The sequence below is a fragment of the Ambystoma mexicanum genome, chromosome 1p (assembly GCF_040938575.1).
Source record: "Ambystoma mexicanum isolate Mex_15411 chromosome 1p, UKY_AmexF1_1, whole genome shotgun sequence".
NCBI lineage: Eukaryota > Metazoa > Chordata > Amphibia > Caudata > Ambystomatidae > Ambystoma > Ambystoma mexicanum.
Window position 1 is genome coordinate 794,442,380 of NC_090921.1, and position 23,911 is coordinate 794,466,290.

The following is a 23,911-nucleotide window of genomic DNA, read 5'->3' on the forward strand; positions in this document are numbered from 1 at the left end:
TCCTTCCGGCCGAAGGTTGTCAGGTTTTAATCTCTCTCGGAAGATCCATCTTTCTGTGTTTTTTTCCTCTTCCTCTTAAACTGAGGCGTGATTTCATCAGCTTGACTGGTTTGGGTACTCCCCTACTATGCCTCTTGGATGCGAGATGCCAGAAAAGATGACAACCTCTTTGTAGGCTATGCTGGTGTTAGTGCAGGCAGGGCTGTGACCAAACAAATCCTGTCCAATTGGATCATGCGCTGCATTTCCGAATGCTACGAGCTGGCTGAGCAGGATGTACCCGAGGGTCTGAGCGCATTTCTGTAGAGACCTGGCTGCCACCTCTGACATGTAGAGGGGGGGGGGGGTCCGCACTTTGGACATCTGCAAGATCGTTGTTTTGTCCTCACTCAGTTTTCCCCTCCTTGTCTTGTTGTGCCTAGAAACACTTGTGTACAGGCGCTTTATAAATGCCATATAATATCAGGCGGCCACGCGTGCTTCACTGCCTAGGTTTGCCAAACATCACTGTCTGGCTTCCATGTCTGGGTAGGATGGTCACTTTGGTCCAGCAGTTCTCAGAGATATCTGGTGTCGGTAGTGTTTACTTGCACTCCACCATGCTCCAGATTTAGGAACTTCTTTTTAGAGTGCATCAAAGCTAAGGAATCCATTAGAAGAACAAATTACATAACCTCTCAGTAATATTATTTCGTCTGGATTAGTCTTCCCTCCCAAAGATTCCTCACCGCCCTCTCAGGCTGCTCCTCTTGGCAGATAGCTCATACACCTCATTCGTTCTGTGATCCCTCTGCAGAGTAGTACTGGGGAAAAGGTGGAACTGAGGTCCTGGGTGCAACAGCTCTATATAGAGTGGCTCTGAATTCATATCCAGCGTAGTGATGGACCAGTGCTGGGTGGAGCCACGCTGTGCCTTCTGGTGGCATAAAAGTTTCCAAAGATATCTGGCACTGGAGACAAAATATCAAAGATGAGGAATCTGCTGGCTGGAACGTGCAAGGGCCTTTAGCTTGGGCTGCCTTGCCGATCAATGAGTATACTGTGCTAAGATGGCCGCCATGGAAACGGAAGGCAGAGCTGCAGAGCTCTCTTCCCTTTCCAAAGCAGCCAGGAGAAGCTGGGAAGCTGTGACGGTGGCCTGTGCCGCAATAAACAAGTATGTGGGGTTAGGGAGGGGGTTCAGAAATGGTAAAAGAATAAATAAAATAAGGGGACAAAGGGTGGGAGTAAGATGGCAGCAAGGGGAAGCAGCCATCGGGTTTCAGCCCACATTTCTAGCCACCTGATTGGCTGTTTCCCTCGTGCTGGATGCTATTGAGAGGCACCCATTTTTTGTTCTTTTTTTACTTGTCTGACATGCATGAGTCCTGGTGCACACATGCCTTAATATCGAAGAGCAATTCCGGTCTTGTGCAAAGTTGTTCTGGTCCCCCCCTCTGTACTGGAAGTGTTAAGCCCATTAAACTGCAGGAGAGGGATCTGTGGAGCAGGTGTATGCCACTACAGTGAGTTGTACTTTAACAAAGCATTGCTGTGCATCATTTCCTCTTAGGGCATGTACTCCCATTGATATACCCTTCTTTCCCCAGGTGAGCTTTATTACAAAGCGCAGTCCCCAGATGAGGGTGCCCTTGTCACAGCTGCAAGGAACTTTGGCTTTGTATTCCGGTCACGCACCCCGAAGACCATCACTGTGCATGAGATGGGAAAGTCTGTCACCTATCAACTCCTTGCCATCTTGGACTTTAACAACTTGCGAAAGCGGATGTCCGTTATCGGTAGGTGACAGTTAAAGGTGGGGGAGTGGATAAGCGACTTGTTCAGTATGGTAGGATGATGGCAGGAGACAGACTGCCGTAGAAACCATATTGAAATGACCTGATGCCGTTGCTTTTTCTTTTGAAAATGTACAGTTCGCAATCCAGAGGGGAAGATACGTTTGTACTGCAAAGGGGCAGACACCCTCCTGTTTGAAAGACTACACTCAAGTAATCAGGAGCTCATGAACACCACCACAGATCACTTGAACGTGAGTCATATTGATCACTTTAAGTACTTTTTTGTGTAATTGTTAGCAATGTGTATTTAATATTTATACAACATGAGCTGACATGGTGTGTTCTTAATAGACAGCACTGCACATTGCAGGAAACACAAAAATTCTGTCCAAAAGATATATGTCTTGCTATTTTTGAAACATTGATGCAAGTAAGCTTAAGCTGAATGCCAGGATAGCACTTATATTTATTTAATGTCTTGCGTGTAATTATAGGATATGATGTGGCATTTATAACGTGCCTGTAAACAAGTGTTTCTAGGTGTGAGAGTAAACTATGTTCAAACTTGTACTTGAATATTTCAGCCTTGTTGGGCGCCATGTTTGGGGATGCTTGTGGTCTCGTGCAGAAGGGATGTGACCTAGCAGTTTGGGCTGGACTTCGCCTTTTGGGGTGGGGCCAAGCCTGATTTGCATATGGTCTTTCCCCTTCTGTAATGGCTTGGCAGCGAAGAACGATGGTCTGGAGGGTTGCCCCGAGCAATGCCAGTGGTTAAGATTCAGTCTAAACCTTCCAGCCATCACCTCTCTGTTTTTATTATTGAATACCGTACAGAATTGAGGCATCATGAAAGTAGGATTGAATAAGCTTTTCTGAATGCCGCACCGAGACAAAGCAAATAATGAGAATGTTTTGAATAGAGCAAAAGCGACGTGGTCCAGATGACCAATACCATAGAGCAAGTTGATTAAAATACAAGTGTTGAAAAAGTAAATAAAATCCCAAGAAGGGTGCAAGAAGAGAAATAAGGATTGACACAAGCCACGTTTTTACGAAACTATAGTTTGACTGGAATCCTGTATTGGCAAGGGCCAGAGAAGTATCAACAGCATAACCAAGTGAATGGTGACCAAGCTAACCACGATAAAGTGTTGGAAGAATATAATTCTGATACAGGAAGTACTTTTCACTGTCAAGGGAAAGAAGTGGACAATTGTTGCAAAAGCTAATGAAAAGGGGTATCGGTTGCTGCATGACCTGTAATGGGTGGACCGTGTGGTCCGACAACAGCGCCTAGAACGAGTGCCCTGCATGAAAATCAAATGAAAGGAGGAATAAAGGGTGTTCATTTCCAGAAGGAACATGTCAATGAAAAGATACATAGAAAGACTTGTGTTTTAACAGATGTGCATTGGTTAACCAGAAGAATTACCATTGGAAAGAGAGTTGGGGAGGATCCCAAGCCTTTGAGAACTGCTTTGTTTGAACTTTCTGTCTTGAACTTGGGGAAGGGGAACCCAGAGAGAATTGTGGAACTGCTTTGAACTTGGAAAGGGGGGATGAAAAGTAAGCCAGGAGCTGGAAGTAGTTCAGAACTTTGTTTCAAACACTATTTTGTTTATCGTTGACATCCCTACACATTGGGCTACCTGCCGGACCCGTAAACAGTTATCAGCACCTAGCTTCCCGGACATTACAAGTCCTGGCGGACCGGGAGCTAGGTGCTGGTAATATTTTGTTCCCCATTCCCATAGGAAACACTTGCACTGGTAATAACGGTGCCGGTGCTTCCGTGAAAGTCTGGACGGGTGCCGGTCTGCCCGGCAAGTCAGACCTGCCGGATGGGAGGGCACCCGCCCACCAGACCTGTTCTTTGCCGGTCCGGAAACAACAGTGCCGGAAAGCTTACCGGCATTGTTGTTTCTAGACCGGCAACGTTAGAATGAGCCCCAATGTTTAGCTTTAGTTGTGAAGGCAAGCATAGGTTTTGGACATAGACAAACTTTTAAGTTGAACTCTGACTCTCTTTAGGTAGGGAAATCCAACCTTCGCTTAGGGCAAGTTAGGCCTTCATCCATCCTGACATTTAAGTTAAATAAAGTAAGTTTGTTTGAACTTTGAATCTGTTGTCTGTCTTGCTTCATGATGCCTTCACAGCAAGCACAAAGGTGTTAACAGCCAGCTAATCCGGGTGATTTTGTAAGCTCAGAATGAGTTAATGTCAGCAAGAGTGCCATAATGGCCATGCCTTTTGTTCCACATTGACAAAATGATGGCCCAAAACAAAATGGTTGGAAATTGTCTGGGTGAGAGGAACCACATGATGGCTGAAAGAGGGAAATAAAATGCACAAGCTTAATCTGGGTAAAGTCCCAATGAGAAGACCTACACACTTGGCTGATCAGCGTCCGTTCCTGTTTCAGGCAGAAGGACCATCGCGCCAAATGGATGGTGATGTGTGCAGCTTAAACACAAGGAACTTCATTAAGGGAGACAGGGTCTCTATGCACCAGTAACTTTAGGGACTGACCAGTGCCCAAAAACATAGGCACTAAGTAAGGAAAGTAAAGCAAAAAGGCTTTACCTACCTCCAAATTTCAGTTAAGGAATCAAACAATTGAAAAATGTTGGGCAGGACCGCTGTTGCACGTGGACCAAGAAGGCTGCTCTCCACCAGCTCTAGAAAGAGCTCCCACAGCCTGGTGCGGTCAATGTACGGACATTTACTTCCCCAACACATAGTGAGGTCCCTGCTTGACTGGTGGCAAGTCCTAAGTGTGTGGACCCAGCATTGATCATGATTTTGGCAAGCGAGACGGTTGTGGAGGCGCTGTACGCTTGAACGTTTCCGTGCTGCTGTGTAATGCCTTGAGTCCGGGACGGCCGGCTGACTGAGTGGGGGAGAGCGGTTCATCTGGGCTGCCTGCTGGCCATAGCCGCTCGCCACAGCTGCTGCCGGTGAACCGTATCTGATAACGGGCTAGGCGGTCTTGCCCCTGGTCCTCCGCTCCTGCTGGTGGTGCAGGCACTGCTAAACTCGCGCAATGTTGATAACTTTTTTTGTTTACTCTTTATTGAACGATTCACGTCTCATCAACATCAGCCAAACATTAATACAATTCGATGTAACATTAGATATCTGGTAACTGCATGTTAAAAACATTATCAGGCAAGGCATACAGAGTGGTACTTGATCACTGTGGGAATTTACTTTGCTCGGCAGAGACATCTAATAGTATTGGAAGGCCCCTTTACCCTCTGAGCGGTCTGGTACTCCCCATCAAGAGTAGCCATGATCGGACAACATTCCTCCCCCGCCTGATTTGATTCATCTGTTAGGCTGGATCATTAGTCCAGGTTGACAAGTAGGCGGTGAAGGGATTCCAAATATTTTTGGGCCGGTTCTGCAGCCCAGAGAGATTGGCATATTCTTTATCCGTATCACTAAACCAGACCAGCCACATATTCAACCCTGGGGGGAATGCGTGTTAGGGAGAATTCTCTGTTAAGGCTAATTTCCCAAGCCTAGTGAGTCCCCCAGCAGCTTTGCTGGATTTTTGGGATTTATTTTTTTCTCCTGCTAAGAGTGAGACTCTTTTTCTCCCACTCTTAGACATGATTTGAGATATCCTTTGACTTTGTAATGTGTTTTATGGGCGATGGGATCTTTTACTCCATAAGGTTTTATGTGGTTTTTGGTAAGTGTGTTTACACAGCACCCTCAGTGCAGTAACACAGGGGTGTCATAGTGACCCCCAAACATAGACTCCATACTCTGGGACTGACTACTGTCTCCCAGGGCATGTAAAGTCACCATTGATTTTCCTAGTCTTAAATTGGGAACAGAACCAGTACAAACCATCATATTGTGGAAGTACTGGTAGGGGTAATTAGATTGCCCCTGGGTCTGTTTTTTGAGGGGGCACTGTGCAGTCCCCCCTCGTCGAGTTTCTGGCTGGTGGCAGTGGTTACACGCAAAATATTCCTTAAGAATATTTACTATGGGATTTTCCCATTCATTTTAAACACACCACTTTTTGGTGCAATGTTAAAGATACCGCCGGGTTATTTATTTAATATTTATTCCCCGGTTGGGTCTTTTCGCTCAGGACTCGGTTTTAAAATGGCATTTGTGTTTGCCTCTGTAACTCCAACCCAAGTCGAGCCCTTTGTTCCACTTTTTGGCGGGCTTCTACACAGAAGCCTCCAAAAGTGGTGCCACTCTGTCTGGGTATACAGGATGTGTGGGAGGGGGGGTTTAGGCACCCTGGACTGAGTTGCCTCGGCAACTCAAGTCGCACTCTTGTGTGATTGGCCCAGTGGTGAGCCACCCGGCTCACCACTTAGCATGTTTGAGTGACAGCTAGGACTGATGAATGGGGGTTTTCTGCATAAAAGCAGGGCTTTGGGGACTGGGACTTCAGACGTCGCCACAGGACCAAAGAATCCAAAGGGGGAGAAGCTGAGCCGACCCGAAACGACGACACCACCGGTGGAGCCCTGCTGAACCGACTCACCACTTCTTTCAACGACAGAGGAGATCTTCATCCCGAAGAGTCTTCTTCCTTTGACTGGTGGGGATAACCAGTTTGCCTGCCTTTTCGCCTTTCCGGATTATCTCGTGGCCGCCTTGCCTGTGCCAAGCACCCCGGCAACCTGGATACCACGTTTTACCACTACCGCGAATAAAAGGGTAGTACCTTTTAACCGGAGAACTCCTTTTCTGGTTTCTTCCCTGGCAGTGCAACGACCTTCAGCTTTCCTCCACATCGAGATCTTCTCTTCCTCTGGACGACGCCGCAACTTGCACCCACTGCCAGGAACAACTGCCCCCGCTGGTGGATTCTCTCCACTTTGAAGGTACTGTGTCCGCTTGGCCTCCCGCGCAACGGTCTTTGTAGGGTGTCTGGTAAATCCTCAACTTACCACTTGGATTGGCCCTAGGCTGGCTAACTGAACTTTTCTGAGCTGAACTAATTCCTTTTTAAACTCTCTGCAAGACTTTTCAAGCCTTTTAAACTGTGTGATCTTGGGTGCATTGGTGTTCTACTCTCTCTAAGAGGGAGCCGGGCCTCTGAACTTTTTGCTCACAAGTAGACTTTGACTTTCCTGCTTTGCTGAGTGCTTCTAAAGTATTGTGGTGTGTGCTTTTCTATTTTCTGCCTTTTCCCTCCCTTTTTTGATAACTTATTGGAGTGCCATCTTTAGTTAAGCGCTCACCTCTGTCTGAAAATAAGTGGTATTAACTAAGACTTGTCTAATAAGGAATGAGGGATGTATATATATTAATAGTGACTGTGTTTTGAAATTGCTTACAATAATAGTGCTGGAGTGTTTCTAAGTGTGTCTTTAAATAAATAATTATATACTTTGATACCTAAGCTCTGGTCAGCGTTTGCTTGTGCTACTGTATTTTGGTACCTATCTTGTATACTCTATATACTGTCTAACTCTTCTTGAGAGACGTCTGGCTGCTCAGCCACAGCTACCAGGTAAATCTGGGTGGTACAGACTGCTACCAATTGGGTTTACTGCCAACACCTGTGGTTTTAAGCCTTTTGCAGTGGTCCCTAAGGGAACTGCACAGGTTTCTGCCTAACAGTGCGCTCGTCCACTTCATCAAAATACTGCACCTGTCAGTGATCATGCAAGTCGAAAGTAGCTTCCGGTACTGTTTCGGCAACCACACTAGCCACACAGACCTGCAGCACAACAAATCGTGGGGTACTGCCTGCCCTAACATCTCAGTCAGTTTCAACCACTCCCTCCCAAAATGAGCACAGTTTGATACATGCCCTTATCATATGTAGGAAGTCGGCCGATTCGGCATTGCATCTCGGGCAACCAGCAGTTCTAGTGTTATCAAACTGGTGTAAGCGGGCCGGTGAGAGATGCATTCTGTGTGGTGTCTTAAATTGGATCAGTTGTAGCCGGGTATTGAATCCCCCACTGTGTGTACTGCCGCAGAGCGCCGCCCATTGTTTGTCTGTGAAGGGCGTCCCAGCGTCGTCCTCCCATTTCTTTTTACACTTTAGGACTTTGTAAGGAGAGTCTCCCTGATGAGCTTGTAGAGCGCAGAAACCACCACCCTATTCCCAGGGGGAGCACCTGTTGTATTTCAGCACCGGGTTGTACGTGGGATTTCCGGCAACACAGAGGACCACTCCCTGAATGCCGCTCTCATTCTATAATACTGTAGCCTTCGCTGCAACCCCCCTCCCATCTTTTCTTTAAATAGCTCCTGCGTGTCGAAGGTTCCGTCCGGGTACACATCCTCCATACGACTAATTCCTGCTCCTGCCAGTCCTGAATAATGGCCTCATTGCATGTTGGAGTCAAGGTCTCTATGTTCCAGAGTGAAATAACTTTGTCAAAAGGGTGGTCTACCCCAAGCCTCTTCAAGGCTCTTTTCCAAGCGTGTATCGTGCATGCTACGGGTCTAGTTTACATTTATCTGGTACCTTACCAGTGATCAGCACCCCCTGGAGAGAGGATGGGTACACCGAGCGTTGTTCTGTGCGTACATGAGGGGACTTCCGGGCACCTGGCATCCACATTGATGCAAAGAACAACTGAGACGCCAGAAAATACAATTCCACGTCCAGTGCCCCGATGCCCCCCCCTTATACACGGCAGGGTCAGTGTTTCCCAGCGGACACAAGGGATCCTTGGGTGCCCAGCCAGCTTGACTACTAGGGCCTGCACTTCCGTGAAGCAACCCACCCCTGGCCATACTGGAATGTTCTGGAAAATATATAGAAGATAGGGGATCACTCTCATCTTAGCAACCGCAACCCTACCTAGTAACGAGAGGGTGAGCCTGCGCCATCTTTCTACGCTGGCCTTCAGGGTGTGTAGGTATTTAACATGGTTAACTTCGAGCAGTGTTTGGGCATCTCTACTCACTCGCATCCCCAGGTACGTGACTGCAGACTGTTCCCAACTATATCCTTCAGTGTTTAGAGACTACGTCGTGGACTCATTTAGGGGAAATAGAGTGGATTTAGCCCTGTTGATCCTGAGACCCGAGGCCTCGCCAAACCTTGCCACTTCTCGTGTCAGTGGGGCCAGATTTGCAGGATCCTTGAAATATAAGATTGCATTGTCCGCTTAGAGTGAAATTAGTTCCCTAGTCCCTCCCATCGCCAAGCCTCTGTTGCCATGGAATCTGTGCAACCGGGCAGCCATAACCTCTGTTGCCATAGCAAAATGTAAAGGCGAGAGTGGGCAACTCTGCCTGGTTCCCCTCCCTAGTCTGAAGAGACTAGATTGTATGCCGCTTATAGCAATCTGGGCGTTTGACCCAGCGTGTACAGCAGCTGCACCGCCTTGAGATAATACCCTGGGATCCACAGCTGATGTAATACCTCAAACAAATAGTCCCATTCCACTAAGTCAAATGCTTTTTCCATGTCAAGCAGTGCCGCCGCTGCTTGTGTCTTGGGATCGATCTGGGCTAGTATTGCAAACAGCCGGTGTAGATTTGAGGTAGACCTCCCTGGGATAAACCCAGACTGGTCCATGTGGATAATTTGTGCGACACGCGGGAGCAGCCAGTCCGCCAGCACCTCAGCAAATATTTTCATGTCAAGGTTCAGCAAGTATATCGGGCGGTACGAGGAGCAGTCTAGGGGGTCCTTACCCGGTTTAAGTATTAACTTTATCACCTCTTCACGCATTGTTGGGGAAGTGCCCCACCTTCAGCCCTTCCTCCCACACTGCTAGCATGTGCTGGGCTACCTCAGTGCCCCACTCCTTATAAAACTCAGTGGTGATCCCGTCCGTACCTGGCGCTTTGGAAGAGGGGAGGGTTTGCACTGCAGTGAGCATTTCATCGATTGTTACGGGTACTGCCAGGGCCTCTACAGCTTCCTTGCTGAGCCTCGGCAAGCTCGCCTCTCTGATATAGTCCTCTGACTCCGGTTTTGGCAGTGTCACCCGTGATGCGTATAAGGACTCATAATAATGAATTAAAGCATCCGCTATTGTCTCAGGCTTTACAACCACCTCACCTTCTGCTGTTCTCACCGCCGTAATCTCCCTGTAGCACCTTTCGTGCCTCACCATTGCCACTAGGAGTCTACCTGGCCTACCCTCCTCGCCATATCTGCGGGCCCTTGCCGGACAGGCCAGGTATTTAACCTTCCGCTCAGCCAAGTCATTTGAAGCGGTCCAGCACTTGCCTCAGCTTAGCCATCAAGTATGCCCACCTCCCCTGTCTACCACCTCCTGCCAGCTCTTAACTTCTAGCTCAATGTCGGTTAGCTGCCTCTGTATCTGTTTTAACACACCCAATTCCAGGGAGAGGCAACCACCCCGAAGAACCACCTCGAACGGTTCCCATATAAAGCTCTTCGAGGGGATTGGGTCCTCCGACGTATTCCATATCTTTGACAGTAATCACCACAGCTGTGCTGCTTTGGAAAATTTTCGGCGTCTGCATCCTACGTCGATGACGTCGATGCGCCGTCCCCAAGGACCTCCTCCCACGGCCGACGTCACCCGATGTGATAAGTAGGACGCACGACGGCCGTAGCCTCAGTTCCGTTTTTTCAGTGAACGTGTTTGCTTCGTGAATCTCGGTACGCCTCGACTCTTTGGAGTTTCTGTTGTAATCTTCTCGGTTCTTTGAACCTGTTCGGTTTTGTGAAAAAGCCTGTTCGTGATGTCTACCTCGTCTTCAACCCCGCGTCCGGGCTTCAAAAAATGCGGGGACTGTGGGTCCAAGATGTCAGTAACGGACTCGCATGACACCTGCCTCTGGTGCCTCGGGGAGGCCCACAACACGGACGACTGTGTCGACTGACAATCGCTCACGGCCAAGGCCTTGCGGGAGCGCAAGAAGAAGTTGTCGGTAGGTAGGGTGTCTAAGCCCCGGAAGTCGAGGTCTGCGGGGCTTTCGGCGGATGAATCGAGAGGCGGCTCTTCCCGGAAGCGCTGGCATCGGTCGCCTTCCCTGTCCTCTTCCAAGGACTCCGCCCGTTGGCGGGTCGCTTATCCCACCATGCAAGCGACACCGGAGGAATGGGCTTCCTTCGGGAAGAAGATGTTAGCGATTCTCGAATCGCAGGGCACCGGTCCGTCCGCGCCTCCGAGTGGGGTCGGTCGTGATCGGTCGAGAGACACCGCTCGCACGCCTTTGGGCTCAGGTGGTCGGCCCGGTTCGCGGGAAAGGTCCCGCTCGGACAAGGGTAACCGTTCTCACCATGCCCGTTCCAGGTCCCGGTCCTCGACGCGCTTGAGGCCGCGTGATCCTGTGCAGTCTTCGAGGAAGACGTCGACGCCTCCGAGGGGGTCGTCGACGCTGTCGGCGCCTAGGTCGTTGAAGGACACGCTCAGAGCTCTAGCTTCGAGGCCTGTGTCGACGCCGTCGATGCTGGCAGCGCTGCGGCTGACGCCGATTCCTTCGGCGCCGTCGATGCCTTTCGAGGCGGTGGTGTTGGAGGGGCCCCATGGCACGGGGGAAGCCCCTAGAAAGGCTCTGGCTAAGGTCAGGCATAGCTGTGTTCCCCAGGTGCCTTCCTCTCACCGCCTGGAGTACATTTCAGAGGTTGATGAGGGCTCTGATGAGGGCTTGGTTCCAGATACAGTGCCAGATGAGCTGCTCTCGGGCCATAGCCAATTTGAAAACCTGAGGCAGTCACTGCATGATGCCAGTGGACTGGACACCTCTCCGGATGTGCCTTGTCTCGTTTCACACACACTCTGTGGAACTGTGTTGCATTAGCGGCTAAACATATTCCTGAAGGGGACGAACAGGATGGTTTCCTTGCTATGGTCCAGGATGGCAAGGATGCCATGTGTAAGGCTGTTCAGTCGGGTTTGGACATGGCAGATTGTGTCAGCCGATCCATGGCGGCGAGCACCGTAATACGCAGGTTTGCGTGGTTGCGGAAGTCGGGTTTCGCTCCTGGTGTGTAGTCCCGGCTCCTCAACATGCCCTTTGACGGTGAACATCTTTTTGGCAGCAAGGCTGACGAGAGACTTGAGAGGTTGCAGACCTCCAAAGCTGCAGCGAAGTCGTTGGGCGCTGCAGTTCGACAACCTCCGCCTTCTCATCCTAGGAGACAACAATGGAGGGGAGGGTCCTTTTGTTATTACTCATCCTCCAGCAAAGCGAGAGGAGCTGTCAGTCAAAGAGGCCACCGTAGGAGTACCAGAGGTGGAAAACAGGGTACTCGAGGTGCCAAAGCCGCTCGGGCCGTTGCTTCTTTGCCCTCAGGCAATGCCGCAGCCGCTACCACTCAGTCATGAGGCCATGTCCCATGGTTCGCCGGTCAGGGGAAGGCTGGCGCAGCATCTTGTAGAGTGGCGTGCCATTACTTCAGATGTGTGGGTTCTGGAGATCATAACCTACGGCTACTGTCTTCCCTTTCGGCAGAGGCCTCACGACAATCCACCTGGGAACCTCTCTTTGAAGAGTCCGGATACGCTGCTTTCGCAGGAAATTCAAGCCCTGCTAGAGAAAGGCGCTATAGAACTGGTGCCTGTAGCGGAGGGGAACAAGGGATGGTATTCCCCTTATTTTTTGATTTCGAAGAAAGACAGGGGATTGAGACCCATCATGGACTTGCGCGGTTTGAACAAACTCCTCCGGAAGGACAAGTTCAAGATGGTTACTCTCTCTCAAGTCCTCCAGGCCCTTCAACTTCAGGACTGGTTGGTGTCTCTCGACCTCAAGGACGTTTACTTCCATGTGCCGATCCATCCCAAGCACAAGAAGTACCTGAGGTTCGCGGTTGGCGACTCACACTTTGTTTCAGGTCCTGCCGTTCGGATTGACCACCGCCCCAAGGGTCTTCACCAAGCTCATGGTGGTGGTGGCAGCGCATCTCAGGAAAGGGGGGATTCACGTCTACCCCTACCTGAACGATTGGTAGATCAGGGGGAGCTCTCCCGAGCAAGTCCTGGATCATCTGTCCGTCACCTGCTACTCCCTTCACAAGCTGGGCTTCTCCCTCAATTTAAAGAAGTCCCATTTGACGCCAACACAGCGGCTCCAGTACATCGGAGCAGTGCTCAACGCATCCCTGGGGCTGTGTTTTCCTCCCCAGGTGAGGGCTCTTCACATTCAGCAGATGGTGCACAAGTTTCAACTTGCCCAGACGCTCCCGGCGTTCGAGTTCTTGAGGTTGCTCGGCCTCATGGCATCCTGCATTCTTCTGGTGCCAGAGGCTCGTCTGGCGATGAGATCTTTGCAGTGGGCACTCGAGATGCAGTGGTCGCAATCTTCCGGCAGGATGTCGGACCCTGTTCAGGTGCCGCCCTCGGTCGAACAGGACCTTCTGTGGTGAGCCGTCAAAGGCAATCTGATGAAGGGGGCTCCGTTTTGGCTTTCCTGGCCGGAGGTGACGATCGTGACGGACGCATCCCTCACGGGATGGGGAGCTCATGCCAACGAGTTGACAGTCAGCGGTCGTTGGTCTCCGTCGGAGTCCAGACCCCATATCAATCTGTTGGAGCTGAGGGCCGTCAGGCTAGCCCTGAAGGCTTTTCTGCCGACTGTGCGAGGAAAGAGTGTCCTGATCCTGACGGACAACACGGTGGCCATGCACTACCTCAACAAAAAGGGGGGGGGGGCGCAGGGTCACTTCCTCTGTGCAGGGAGGCGATGCAGCTCGAGTTCTGGGCCATCCAGCAGGAAGTTTCGATCTCGGCTGTTCATCTGGCTGGAGACGACAACGAGACGGCGGACGCTCTGAGCAGGCAGAGCATGATCTCTCACGAGTGGGAGCTGGCTCAGGAGATTCTCCTGGAGATCTTCGCCCTTTGGGGGACCCCTCAAGTGGATCTCTTCGCCTCCAGTGTCAACCAGAAGTGCGAAAGGTTCTGCTCGCGGAAATTTCCTCCAAAAGGAGCCTTAGGAGACGCGTTCGTGGTGGAGTTGTCATTCCCACTGCTGTACGCGTTTCCTCCAGTCCCCGTCATCCCGCAAGTACTGCGGAGGTTACGGAGGTTCGGTTCCCGGCTGATCCTCATTGCTCCGGCGTGGGCCCAGAGGACGTGGTACCCGGACCTTCTCGACTTGTCCATCTGCCCTCCACGTCGTCTTCCCTACCGAGACGATCTGCTCTCACGGGAGGGGGGTCAGGTTCTCCATGAAGAGGTCAGATCCCTCAACCTTCACGCTTGGCTTCTGAAAGGTTGAGGTATAAGGATTGGGACCTCCCTGAAGACGTGTTTCTCTCAGCCAGATGGCCGGCAACAAAGTCTCTGTACCGTTGCCGTTGACGTAAATTCTGCGACTGGTGCCGAGTTAAGAATGTGGATCCTTTTGAATGTGACATTCCCATAGTTCTGTCTTTTTTGCTTTCTTTGGCCCACAGGGGCTTGCAAGTGGGTACCATTAAAGGTTACCTGGCGGCGCTGTCCATATTTAAGCGCTCCTCTGAAGAATGTTCCTATTTTAAGATTCCTTTAATTTCTCAGTTTTTGAAAGGGCTCACTAATGTGTTCCCTCCGTCACCTTTTCTGGTGCCCGGTTGGGATTTGAACCTTGTTCTTCAGTTTCTTATGGGCGCTCCATTTGAGCCTTTGCATTCTTGCCCTTTGGACTGTTAACTCTTAGAACTGTGTTTTTGGTTGCGGTTACTTCCGCTCGCAGAGTGAGTGAGTTACAGGCACTTTCAGTTAAGCCACCCTTCACTGTGTTTCATAAGGACAGGGTTGTCCTTCGAGTTCGTCCTTCCTTTCTTCCGAAGGTGGTTTCGGAATTTCATTTGGGCCAGAAGGTTGTTCTTCCGGCATTCTATCCTCCTCCGCATCCTGGTAAGGAAGAGGAGAGGCTCCATAGGCTTGATCCTAGGAGAGCGTTGAGCTTTTTTATTTCACGCATGTCCCGGGTCAGAGTGGACGATCAACTCTTTATTGGTTACGCTGGAAAGCGTTTGGTACAAGCTGTGGCGAAACAGATTTTGTCTCAGATTATTTTGGCTATCTCTGAGTGTTACCGCTTGGCGGGTAAGGACCCACCGGCTGGCTTGCGGGCCCATTCTACCAGGGGGGTATGGCCGCATCTACTGCCCTACAGAGGGGTGTTCCTATTCGTAGCATCTGTGATGCAGCCACCTGGGCTTCTGTACATACTTTTTTTACGTCACTACTCCCTCGATTCCATCTGAGGACAGGATCTGGCCTTTGGCAAGGCAGTCCTTTATTCCGCAATTTGATTGGGCATGCTAAATTTGTGTTCTAAATTCTTTTCCCACATCCTTGCTTTGGTACTGCTTTGGGAGTCTGTCAAAGATATGGAATACGTCAGAGGACCCAATCCCCTCGAAGAACAAGTTACTCTCTTACCTGGTAATGTTCTTTCGATGGGATGGTCCGACGACGTATTCCATATCGCTCCCCCGCTACCTTCCCCGCTGCAGAATTTCTTATGCGATTGCAGCTTACGTTTCCGCAAGGCCTTGTGTGTCTGACTGGTAGAAGACTGGTGTCACATGTTCTGGGGGAAAAAACTACAACTGAGGCTACGGGTGTCGGGCGTCCTACTTATCACATCGGGTGACGTCGGCCGTCGGAGGAGGTCCTTGGGGATGGCGCATCGACGTCATCGACGTAGGACGCAGACGCCGAAGATTTTCCGAAGCAGCACTGCTGTGGTGATTACTGTCAAAGATATGGAATACGTCGTCGGACCATCCCATCGAAAGAACGTTACCAGGTAAGAGAGTAACTTGTTCATCTCCGACACAGTACCCATATTCTCACGAAAGTAGTCCTTGACCAAGGCAAGAACCTCACTTCTAAATACTATGTCTGACATTGCCGCAGGTTTAAACCTCCATGAGGGACGAGATACTTTCTGGGCACAGGGACCACAGGACTGGGGAGTGGTCAGAGAGCGTTGTTGGAAGTAATACACATTCAACAGTTCGATGCACAAGATGTGGGCAGGCAAGGATGTAGTCTAATCGGGAAGAGGTGCCGTGCACCGTTGAGTGGTGTGAATACTCCCTCCCCTGCAGCCTCAGCTACCTCCACACATCCCCCAGCTCCAGTTCTCGCATACCGCCCAGAACTGTCTCCGCTGCTCTGCAGCGTCTCACCTCCCTGACCGATCTATCTCTCCGAGGGTCCAGCGTAACATTGAGATCCCCTGCCCATACAATATTGGTGTGTGTATTTATGGCATCTGTTACATAAAGCCTCAAAGAACCCAGGGTCGTCCATGTTGGGACCATATATGTTGACAAATGTGATCATCGTGTTACCCCAGCATCCTGAGACTGACATATCTCCCTTGTGGGTCGATCACTGTATCGTTCGTGCGGAATCAAACTGATTTATGCACCAGCGTCATCACCCCTGCGGAGTATGAGGTGTAGTATCTGCAGTCTCCCGAGCTTCTGGCTACCTTCTCATTCCCCTTTCCCACCAAATGAGTTTCTTGCAGCCACATAACTTTGGCTCTGTGCCACTCGTAGTACTGGACCACCTTACAGGCTTTGCACAGGTTATGTCACCGCACGTTCCAGCTAATCACTTCACTCCCCATCACTGGGGTGTGGACTATAAATAGGGCACCTCCAGCCCACCCATCTGCCCAGCTTGTACACCGGCTGTTGACCAGTCCCATGATATGTGAATCCTTTTGAACAAACTCAAGCCAACTTCCCAAATGGCTATCCTCCCCTCACCCCTCCTTTCCCAACTGTTCCCACCATACCCACCCCCGCCCACACTGCCCTCCCCCAACTTGCAGTGACTGGACCCTCCCCCACCCAACAACCTCATTACCATGGGTCACAGCCTGGGGGCACCAGACACCGCTACCCAAGCAACCTCCACCACTGCTTACTTCGAGGGGAGGACCTCAAAACAGTTCCTTATTATGCAACCAGACTTATTCTTTAAATTTTCAGCAAATGTGTTCAGAACCCATCAGGGAGGCCCTGCAAACAACAACAATTTAACCAGAAACCATTCTGACCCAGCTCTTGATTCATGCTTGTAGGGCTCGGCTGGTTACTTCGGGAGGGATTCAAGGAAGTCATGTACTGCCCCGGGGTCGGTTAAGAAATGAGTTTGGCCTTCATGTTGAACACTTATCTTGGACGGATACAGCATGTACTGCATCCCTCTGTGCCGGAGAGCCCTTTTTGCTGCCAAGAAAGAGAGGCGGGCTTTCCGGACTGACTGGGTGAAGTCTGGGTAAAATGATACTCTGGTGTTCTCGTAGGTAAGATCTCCAAGTTCCCTTGCTCTGCAAAGTATGACATCCTGGTCTCTGTAGTTTAAAACTCTCATTTATCGGGCAGGGATTCTGGCCCGGTCTGGGGAGTGACCTGTGACACCCGGTGCGACCTCTCCACTAGGAATTGATAGGACACTGGGGGCCCCTGCCGCACCTCCTTAATGAAGTTGTCCATGAAGACTTCCATGTTCTGCTGCGAGATCGACTCTGGGACCTCCACCACCCATATGTTGTTTCTTATTATGACCTCGCCTCCAGGTCTTTGTTTTTATCTTTAATGGTATTTACCTCCCTCAGCAGCTACTGGTATCCTCTAGTGCGCTCACCCTGAGCTTGACCTCGGAGGTTCTCCTACTCTCCTTATCAATGCGTTCCTGCACCCAGCTCTGTCATTGGGGTGTTCTCAGTCGACCCTCCAAACACCTCCGCTTGGGCCGATGAGGGCCTCTTGCCTGACGCTTCTCGGGATGCCAAAACCTTATCGCTCTCCTTGTATAGGCCTTCCTTCTGGGTGAATGGCAAGCGGGACTGCCGCTTTTTGCCCCTAGCTATATAGCACTCTGTGGGGCTCACGGGGCGATCTCCTCCCCCCGACCCGCTCCCTGTCTTCAACCTTGGGACTGGCTTCAATTCCTCACCCGGGTGTTGGCCCCTCAACCCTGTGAGCGGGCCAAGTGATAACACAGCTGTGGCTCTCTCACACTGATCAGGACTCAGCACAGGGTTCTATCATCTGTCCCGGAGGCACGTGTGCTTTGTATGTGGCAGCTCTCCCCGGGTTCCCTCTTAGCACCCCAGTTGCTGTTGCTTGCTGTCCTGTCCTGCTCCCGGTATGGTCGGGGCAGATCCCCTTGGGGTATCTGATCTGGAATCGATCTGCTATCACCCAGCATATGTATCTGGCTTCCTGGAGGTTGTCTACTCTCCCTGTGGGGTCAGCAGGCTTTCCGCCCAGTACCGCCTGGTCTAGGCTACTGTGTTTGCTTCAATACCTGTTCTGATCTCTGGCCCCAGGCCCTTTGTGTACAATCCAGCAGGATTGCCCCCACGAGTAAGCAAATGATTGTGGCCTGACCCTCCTGGCTAGCATTGAGGCTCCTGCGGGAGTCAGAGTTTAAAGCTGCGGCACAGTTTAATTTAACAAGCACTGCCTCTTCTCATCCAGGATTATCACAATTCAGCACATGGAATCCACGAGATGTCATTGCCGTGCTCCGGGTTGTAATAGAATTCCAGGGCTTGGATACGCCCCAGCTGTCTCTGGGAGACCCAGACCACCTTCACTGGCCAGGCGGCTGCTCGGGACGGCACGCCCCACACAGCACCGCTCCCCAGAGGCTCTGAGGGAGACTTGCTTGTTCAGCCGGCTCCACTACCGCAGGCTCTGCGTATCGGGCGCAGCTCACCCCCTGCACCCTCACCAGACATGCTTCCCAGGCTCTCAAGGGGGCATCTCACTCACCACTGAAGAGGCCTACGGGTCCACTGCGTCGCAGATCTTCAGGGGGCCACAGTGTCCCGTCTCCTTCTCACTCCCCTCTGTCCCGCTCTTGTTCCGACAGTGGGCTGTGCTCTCAAGGCGGTGACCTCACGCTGGTATCCGCCATTCCTCCTCCATCCCGAAAGGTTGCCGGGCGCTTGATTCAGTCCCCCGTTCGGGCTCAAACCGTCATCGGGTGCCATGCTGGTCTTGGTGCGAGGGATCTGGGTGATCCTCTGGCTGCAGTACAAAGCTGGCTTCCGGCCACGCACCCGGGCCTCCAGTGCGCGCCATGCCACTATCTCACCCAGCGCCCTCTTGAGCACCAAAATTGGGCTGCTGGGTGGCGCCTACACCAATGATGTTTCCACAGCTTCTGGGCTGCCTTGATCCTTTATGGGCTGCGTAGCGGCCTCCCCTCTCCGTAGGTCGGTTACGAACTCACAGAGACACAGCCATCTTGGCTGCGGGCTCTCTAGCGCCCCCCCTCTTGTTGATTACATGGAAAGCCCCGGCGGGCTGCCTGGCGGTGGGACCCAGACTAAGGTGCTGTTAGGGAGAATTCTCATTTCATGGCTAATTTCCCTTACCTAGTGAGTCCCTCAGCATCTTTGCTGGATCTCTCGAGTTGTTTCTTTCCACTTGGCAAGAGTGTGAGCTTTTCCCCCACTCTTACTGTGTTTTGCTATGTGTTTTTACCTGTTTTTGGTGATTGTGGACTCTGGAGTACACCACTTCAGTAGCCCCTTTCTTTTGTGTGTCACACAGCACCTTCTGTGCAGTGACACAGGTTTGTTGTTCAGACTTCCCACCGACTCCATTTCTGAGGCTGACTGCTGTCCCCCAGGAAAGGGTAAAGTTACCATTAACTTTACTTAGTCAAATTGACCACAGATCCAGTACACCCCATTTTACATGGAGTGCTGGAAAGGGTTACTCCTTAGCCCTTTTTAATCTGTACCTCCTAGAGCATTGTTTCGCTCTTTTAACATTTAGACATGGCTGGTGGCAGTGGTATCTACCCTAATTTTCTACCGCGGTTATCTTATGTAACCCTGGTAATATTGTAGGCTATTGTGTTAGCCTCAAACTTAAACCTGCTTGACCAAATGCTTTTTCTTTTGGTACTGGTGCGGTTTATTCGCCATTTCTTTTTGTTAAACTCCTTCTTGTGTTTTACTTTGCGCAGCAAACCAGGTTTGCCTTTTTTGTTCACTGTCTTTTGGTGGGCTTCTGCCAAGAAGCCCTCCTCAAGGCGCCTGGGTGTATAGGTGGGCTGAATGTGAGGGAGGGGTGTAGTCACCCCCTGCACAGGGTATCCTAGGAAACCCAAGTCGCACTTGTTCATGATTGGCTGAGGTGGTTGTCCGGGCTGGACAACCCCCCTGCTGGGTGATTGACAGCCAGGCTGTGTGAATTTTTATTTTATTACATTTGTTATATGCCCAGACCCGGGGGTATCACGGCGTAGTTACAGACAATGGGAGAATGCAATCTTAGAAAGTACACAGAGGTACACAGGAATAGCAGTCAATAATATACAATAATATGCAAGGCAGTCAATAATATACAATAATATGCAAAGCAGTCAGATATGTGCAGTTAATTGGAGAGGATTAGTGCTCTAGTTCAGTTAGAACTTATTGAAGAGCCAAGTCTTCCGGAAGCTTTTGAATTTAGGGAAGGAGGTTTCGTTCATAATGTGGGTAGGTAGCGCATTCCAGTGTCTAGGTGCCAGTGTTTTGAAGCTACTACCCCCTGCTTTCTCTCTTTTGTATCTGGGGGTTTCAAGGTATGCGTTTTTGTTGGACCTGAGAAGTCTAGTCTGGGGCTTCATCGTGACTGTATTGTTGAGGTATTTGGGCTGCATTTGTGGGTGATGCTCAGGGTTTTAAATAGAATTCTGGCTTGGATGGGGAGCCAGTGGTGGTCTCTTCTGGTGTTAGAGATATGTTCAGATTTTTTGATGCCTAAGGCTGCTCTGAGGGCTTTGTTCTGCATGAGTTGGAGTTTGGCTAAGTTGGCTTTGGACGTACCCAGGAAGAGGATATTACAATAGTCTAGCTTAGACAGTATGAGTGCTCTGGCTAGAGTAACACAATTTTTGGCTGAGAGGAATTTACGGCTGAGGGAGATGAGATTGGAGGTGTAGGAAGTGGACGAGGCTAATGTGTTTACTTGTTTAGGCATGGATAGTGTTGCGTCTAAGTAGACGCCAAGGGTCTTGACTTGTTTAAGAACAGGGATTGTGGTTCCATCGATGGTGAATGATTTGAAGGCGGGCTCAAGGGTGTTGATTTTGTTGGAGGAGCTTAGTATGAGGAGCTCAGTTTTATCGTCGTTGAGACAAAGGCTGTTATTAGCCATCCAGTTTTGGATGAGTGAGTAGATTTGGTTAACCAGGAGGGAGTCTTGTTCATGATTGCCTGAGAGAGGAATGAGGATTTGGGTGTCATCGGCGAAGTTAGTATAGATGACACCCATGGCATCCAATGCTGCAAATAATAGCTTAGTATAGGCATTATACAGATTGGGGGATAGGCAAGAGCCTTGCGGCACACCTGCTGGGACAGGCACTGGGTCTGCTGATTCTTTGCCGATGGACACTCTGGAAGTCCTATCAGCCAAGTATGATTTGATCTAGTTGGTAGCGCTCTGAGCTAGGTTGAAGTTGTTTGCTAGAGTGTTGCAGAGTTTGTCGTGGTCAACCAGATCGAAGACCGCTGAGAGGTCCAGGAGCATCAGCAGACAGAGTTTACCTGCTTCTTTAGTGGCATCCATTTGGATCTTCAGATCAAGGAGGGCTGTCTCTGTACTATGGTTGGGATGGAATCCTGACTGGCGGTCTCCTAATAGTTGATGTTGTTCCAAATGGTTCTGAATTTGGCAGTAGGCTATTTTGTCAATTATTTTTAGGAGAAATGGGACCGTTGTAATAGGTCGGTAATTAGTGGGTATTGAAGGGTCCAGGGATGTTTTTTTTTAGGAGTGGTGTCACCCAAGCTTTTTTGATACTGGTGGGGACTGTGATTGTGATGAATTCGGTAATTATGGGTCTGAGGGTGGGGGCACAGAGTTTCACTAGATGGGAGGGGAATTGGTCTTCTTTACAGTTGGAAGCTTTGAGTTTCATTATGGTAGAAGACGATGTAACAACTTTGAAGGCAGAGGTGCGGACACTTTCTAAACAAGTCCGCATAGTGGTGAAGGAGAATGACTAATTAGAATCGCAGTCCCGCCGCAATAATATTCGCTTCATTGGGGTGCCGTAGAGCAACACTGAGACCTTGCTGAATTCATTCATAGAAAGCCGTCCTCCTACGACTCCTGGGTATCCCAGCACTGTCTCTGCAATTTGCAATTAAATGCGCCCACAGATCCCTGGCACCTAAACCCAAACCAGGAGCGCCCAGCTGCCGATTATTGCTCGCATCCTTAACTATTGGGAGTGGGGTGCCATTCTTCGGGCTGCCCGGGGACTGCTGGGATCCAACAGAGTGCACATTTACCCTGAATTTATCGGTGGCTGGTAACTATGCAGCAAAAGCGGGGGACATTTCTGGCAGTAAAGAAACGTCTGCGAGACAGAAGTTTGAAATATGCAATGTTGTACCCCGCTAAACTGCACATAGAATGGAACGGTAAGACTTATTTCTTCACGATACCTGAGGAAGCCACGAAATTCCTGTATGAGAACTTTACTGCCATCATGATCCATTGAATGGTGACTTGTTCTAAATCCATATCTTGTCCGCCTGCTGTTCGTCACTTCACTTGCTCCCTTTCTTGTTCCCTGGTGTCACCTCTCATCATTATATTGCATCTTTTTTTAACATGAAGTGTGTGCGCCATCGGGCAGCGTTGTGTGCTGCAATGAATTAATTGTCCTCCAGGTGTGAGGCGACTACTGAAGTATGTGAATACTTAGACCATCATGTGTTAAAGCACGTTGTCTTGCCCGGGTCTAAACCCGTGCACCGGCCTCCCCATGCAATGTTGCGTTGATTGTTGGGATTGTTCTTGGAGGGATATCCTCACTTTAGTTTTAAGGGGGATGTGGGTGAGGGGGGAGTTGGGGTTCATGAAATCACACTTGGAAATTACTGAGTGATGGGTGGTCGAAGGGCTTTGTGGGGGGGATCCTGGGCCAGATATGTGGCGCTGGTTGGAGGTGTGGGGTGGTGATGTGGCATTGACGTTGCTGTAATGGGAGAAGTAACATGCCTTAGCTGGAATGTGTGGGGTCTGGGAAACCCGATTAAAAGACATAAGTTACTCCTTTACATAATGCCAAAATCCTCTATCTGCAGGAAACTCATGCATTGACAGCGGGCTGTGCGGGGGTTCGCTAAGAACTGGGGCAGGAATTGATTCTACACCACATACTCCATGCAGTCTAGGGGCGTGATGATTCCCTAACAAAGTTGACATCGACCCACTGGGAAGATGCATCTTACTGTATGGTTCCATACCTAAATGTTGCTAAATGTCTATAACCCTAACATCGACGATCCCCAATTTTTTACTGACATATTAGGGAAGCTGGTTCTGTACCCGCTGGTCCCAGTTCTGTGGGGAGGAGACTTAAACACCACTCTTGATCTGCAACTAGTCTGCTATACTCAAACTCAGACTTCTGTTGGCTCGTGTTATTGAAGGAGGAATGGCTAACCTTGGTTTGGTGGACACATGGAGAGCGTTACATACTCTGGACCGCATCTACTCCTTCAATTCGTCTGTCCATGACTCCTTCTCCTGAATTGATTTTTGGCGGATCCCTGACACATTACTGGGTGGAGTTAAGGAGGCCTACATGCTTCCCAGAACCTTCTCTGATCATTCTCCAATATGTATCTCTTTCTCTCTTCGATCACTCCCTAGACCCCGAAGTAACTGGCGGTTTAAAGCACAGGCCCTGCAGGACATGGCATTTGTGTACAATAGGGATGCACATGTAAAACTACATTTTGAAACAAATGTGGGGCTCTGTGTCCTCGACCAGTACACTTTGGGAAGCCTTCAAGGGTTTCATATGGGGGATCACCATATCTACCTAGTTTATCGTATTCAAAACCATTAGGTGGGATATAGCAGACTGTGAAGAGCACCTGGGTAAACTGGAGCAGGGACAGGTGGCTGTCCCTCCCACGGCTACATTCACAAAGATCAAGGAGGCTTTAGATCACTTTAGGGTGCATGCCGACCAAGAACTCAAGTACTTTGATGTCTGTATGGCACAACAAGATGAGGGTGGTGGATGCATTCCACTTATTACTGATGATGCGTGCAGCGTAGTGCACACGCCTGCGGCTATAAATGCAGTTTTCAATAGATTCTACATGGATCTCTACTGTAATAGGAATACCTGCACCCTGGCAAATATCGATAGGTTTCTTGCGAATCTCCCAATTAACAAGCTGTCTCAGGAAGCCAAGACCTTCCTCATTCTCC

General features: G+C 50.1%; 1 protein-coding gene across 3 annotated transcripts in view; it reads left to right on the top strand.

Annotated features, from left to right (window-relative positions):
• The window catches only part of ATP8B2 (ATPase phospholipid transporting 8B2), a 2,597,648-nt gene that overhangs the window by 1,889,609 nt on the left and 684,128 nt on the right, over window positions 1-23,911 (top strand). For all 3 annotated transcript variants that reach the window (XM_069651926.1, XM_069651943.1, XM_069651936.1), the window contains 2 exons: window positions 1,590-1,778; window positions 1,914-2,029. In XM_069651926.1, the coding sequence (XP_069508027.1) occupies window positions 1,590-1,778; window positions 1,914-2,029 (305 nt within the window). The remainder of the gene's footprint in view (window positions 1-1,589; window positions 1,779-1,913; window positions 2,030-23,911) is intronic.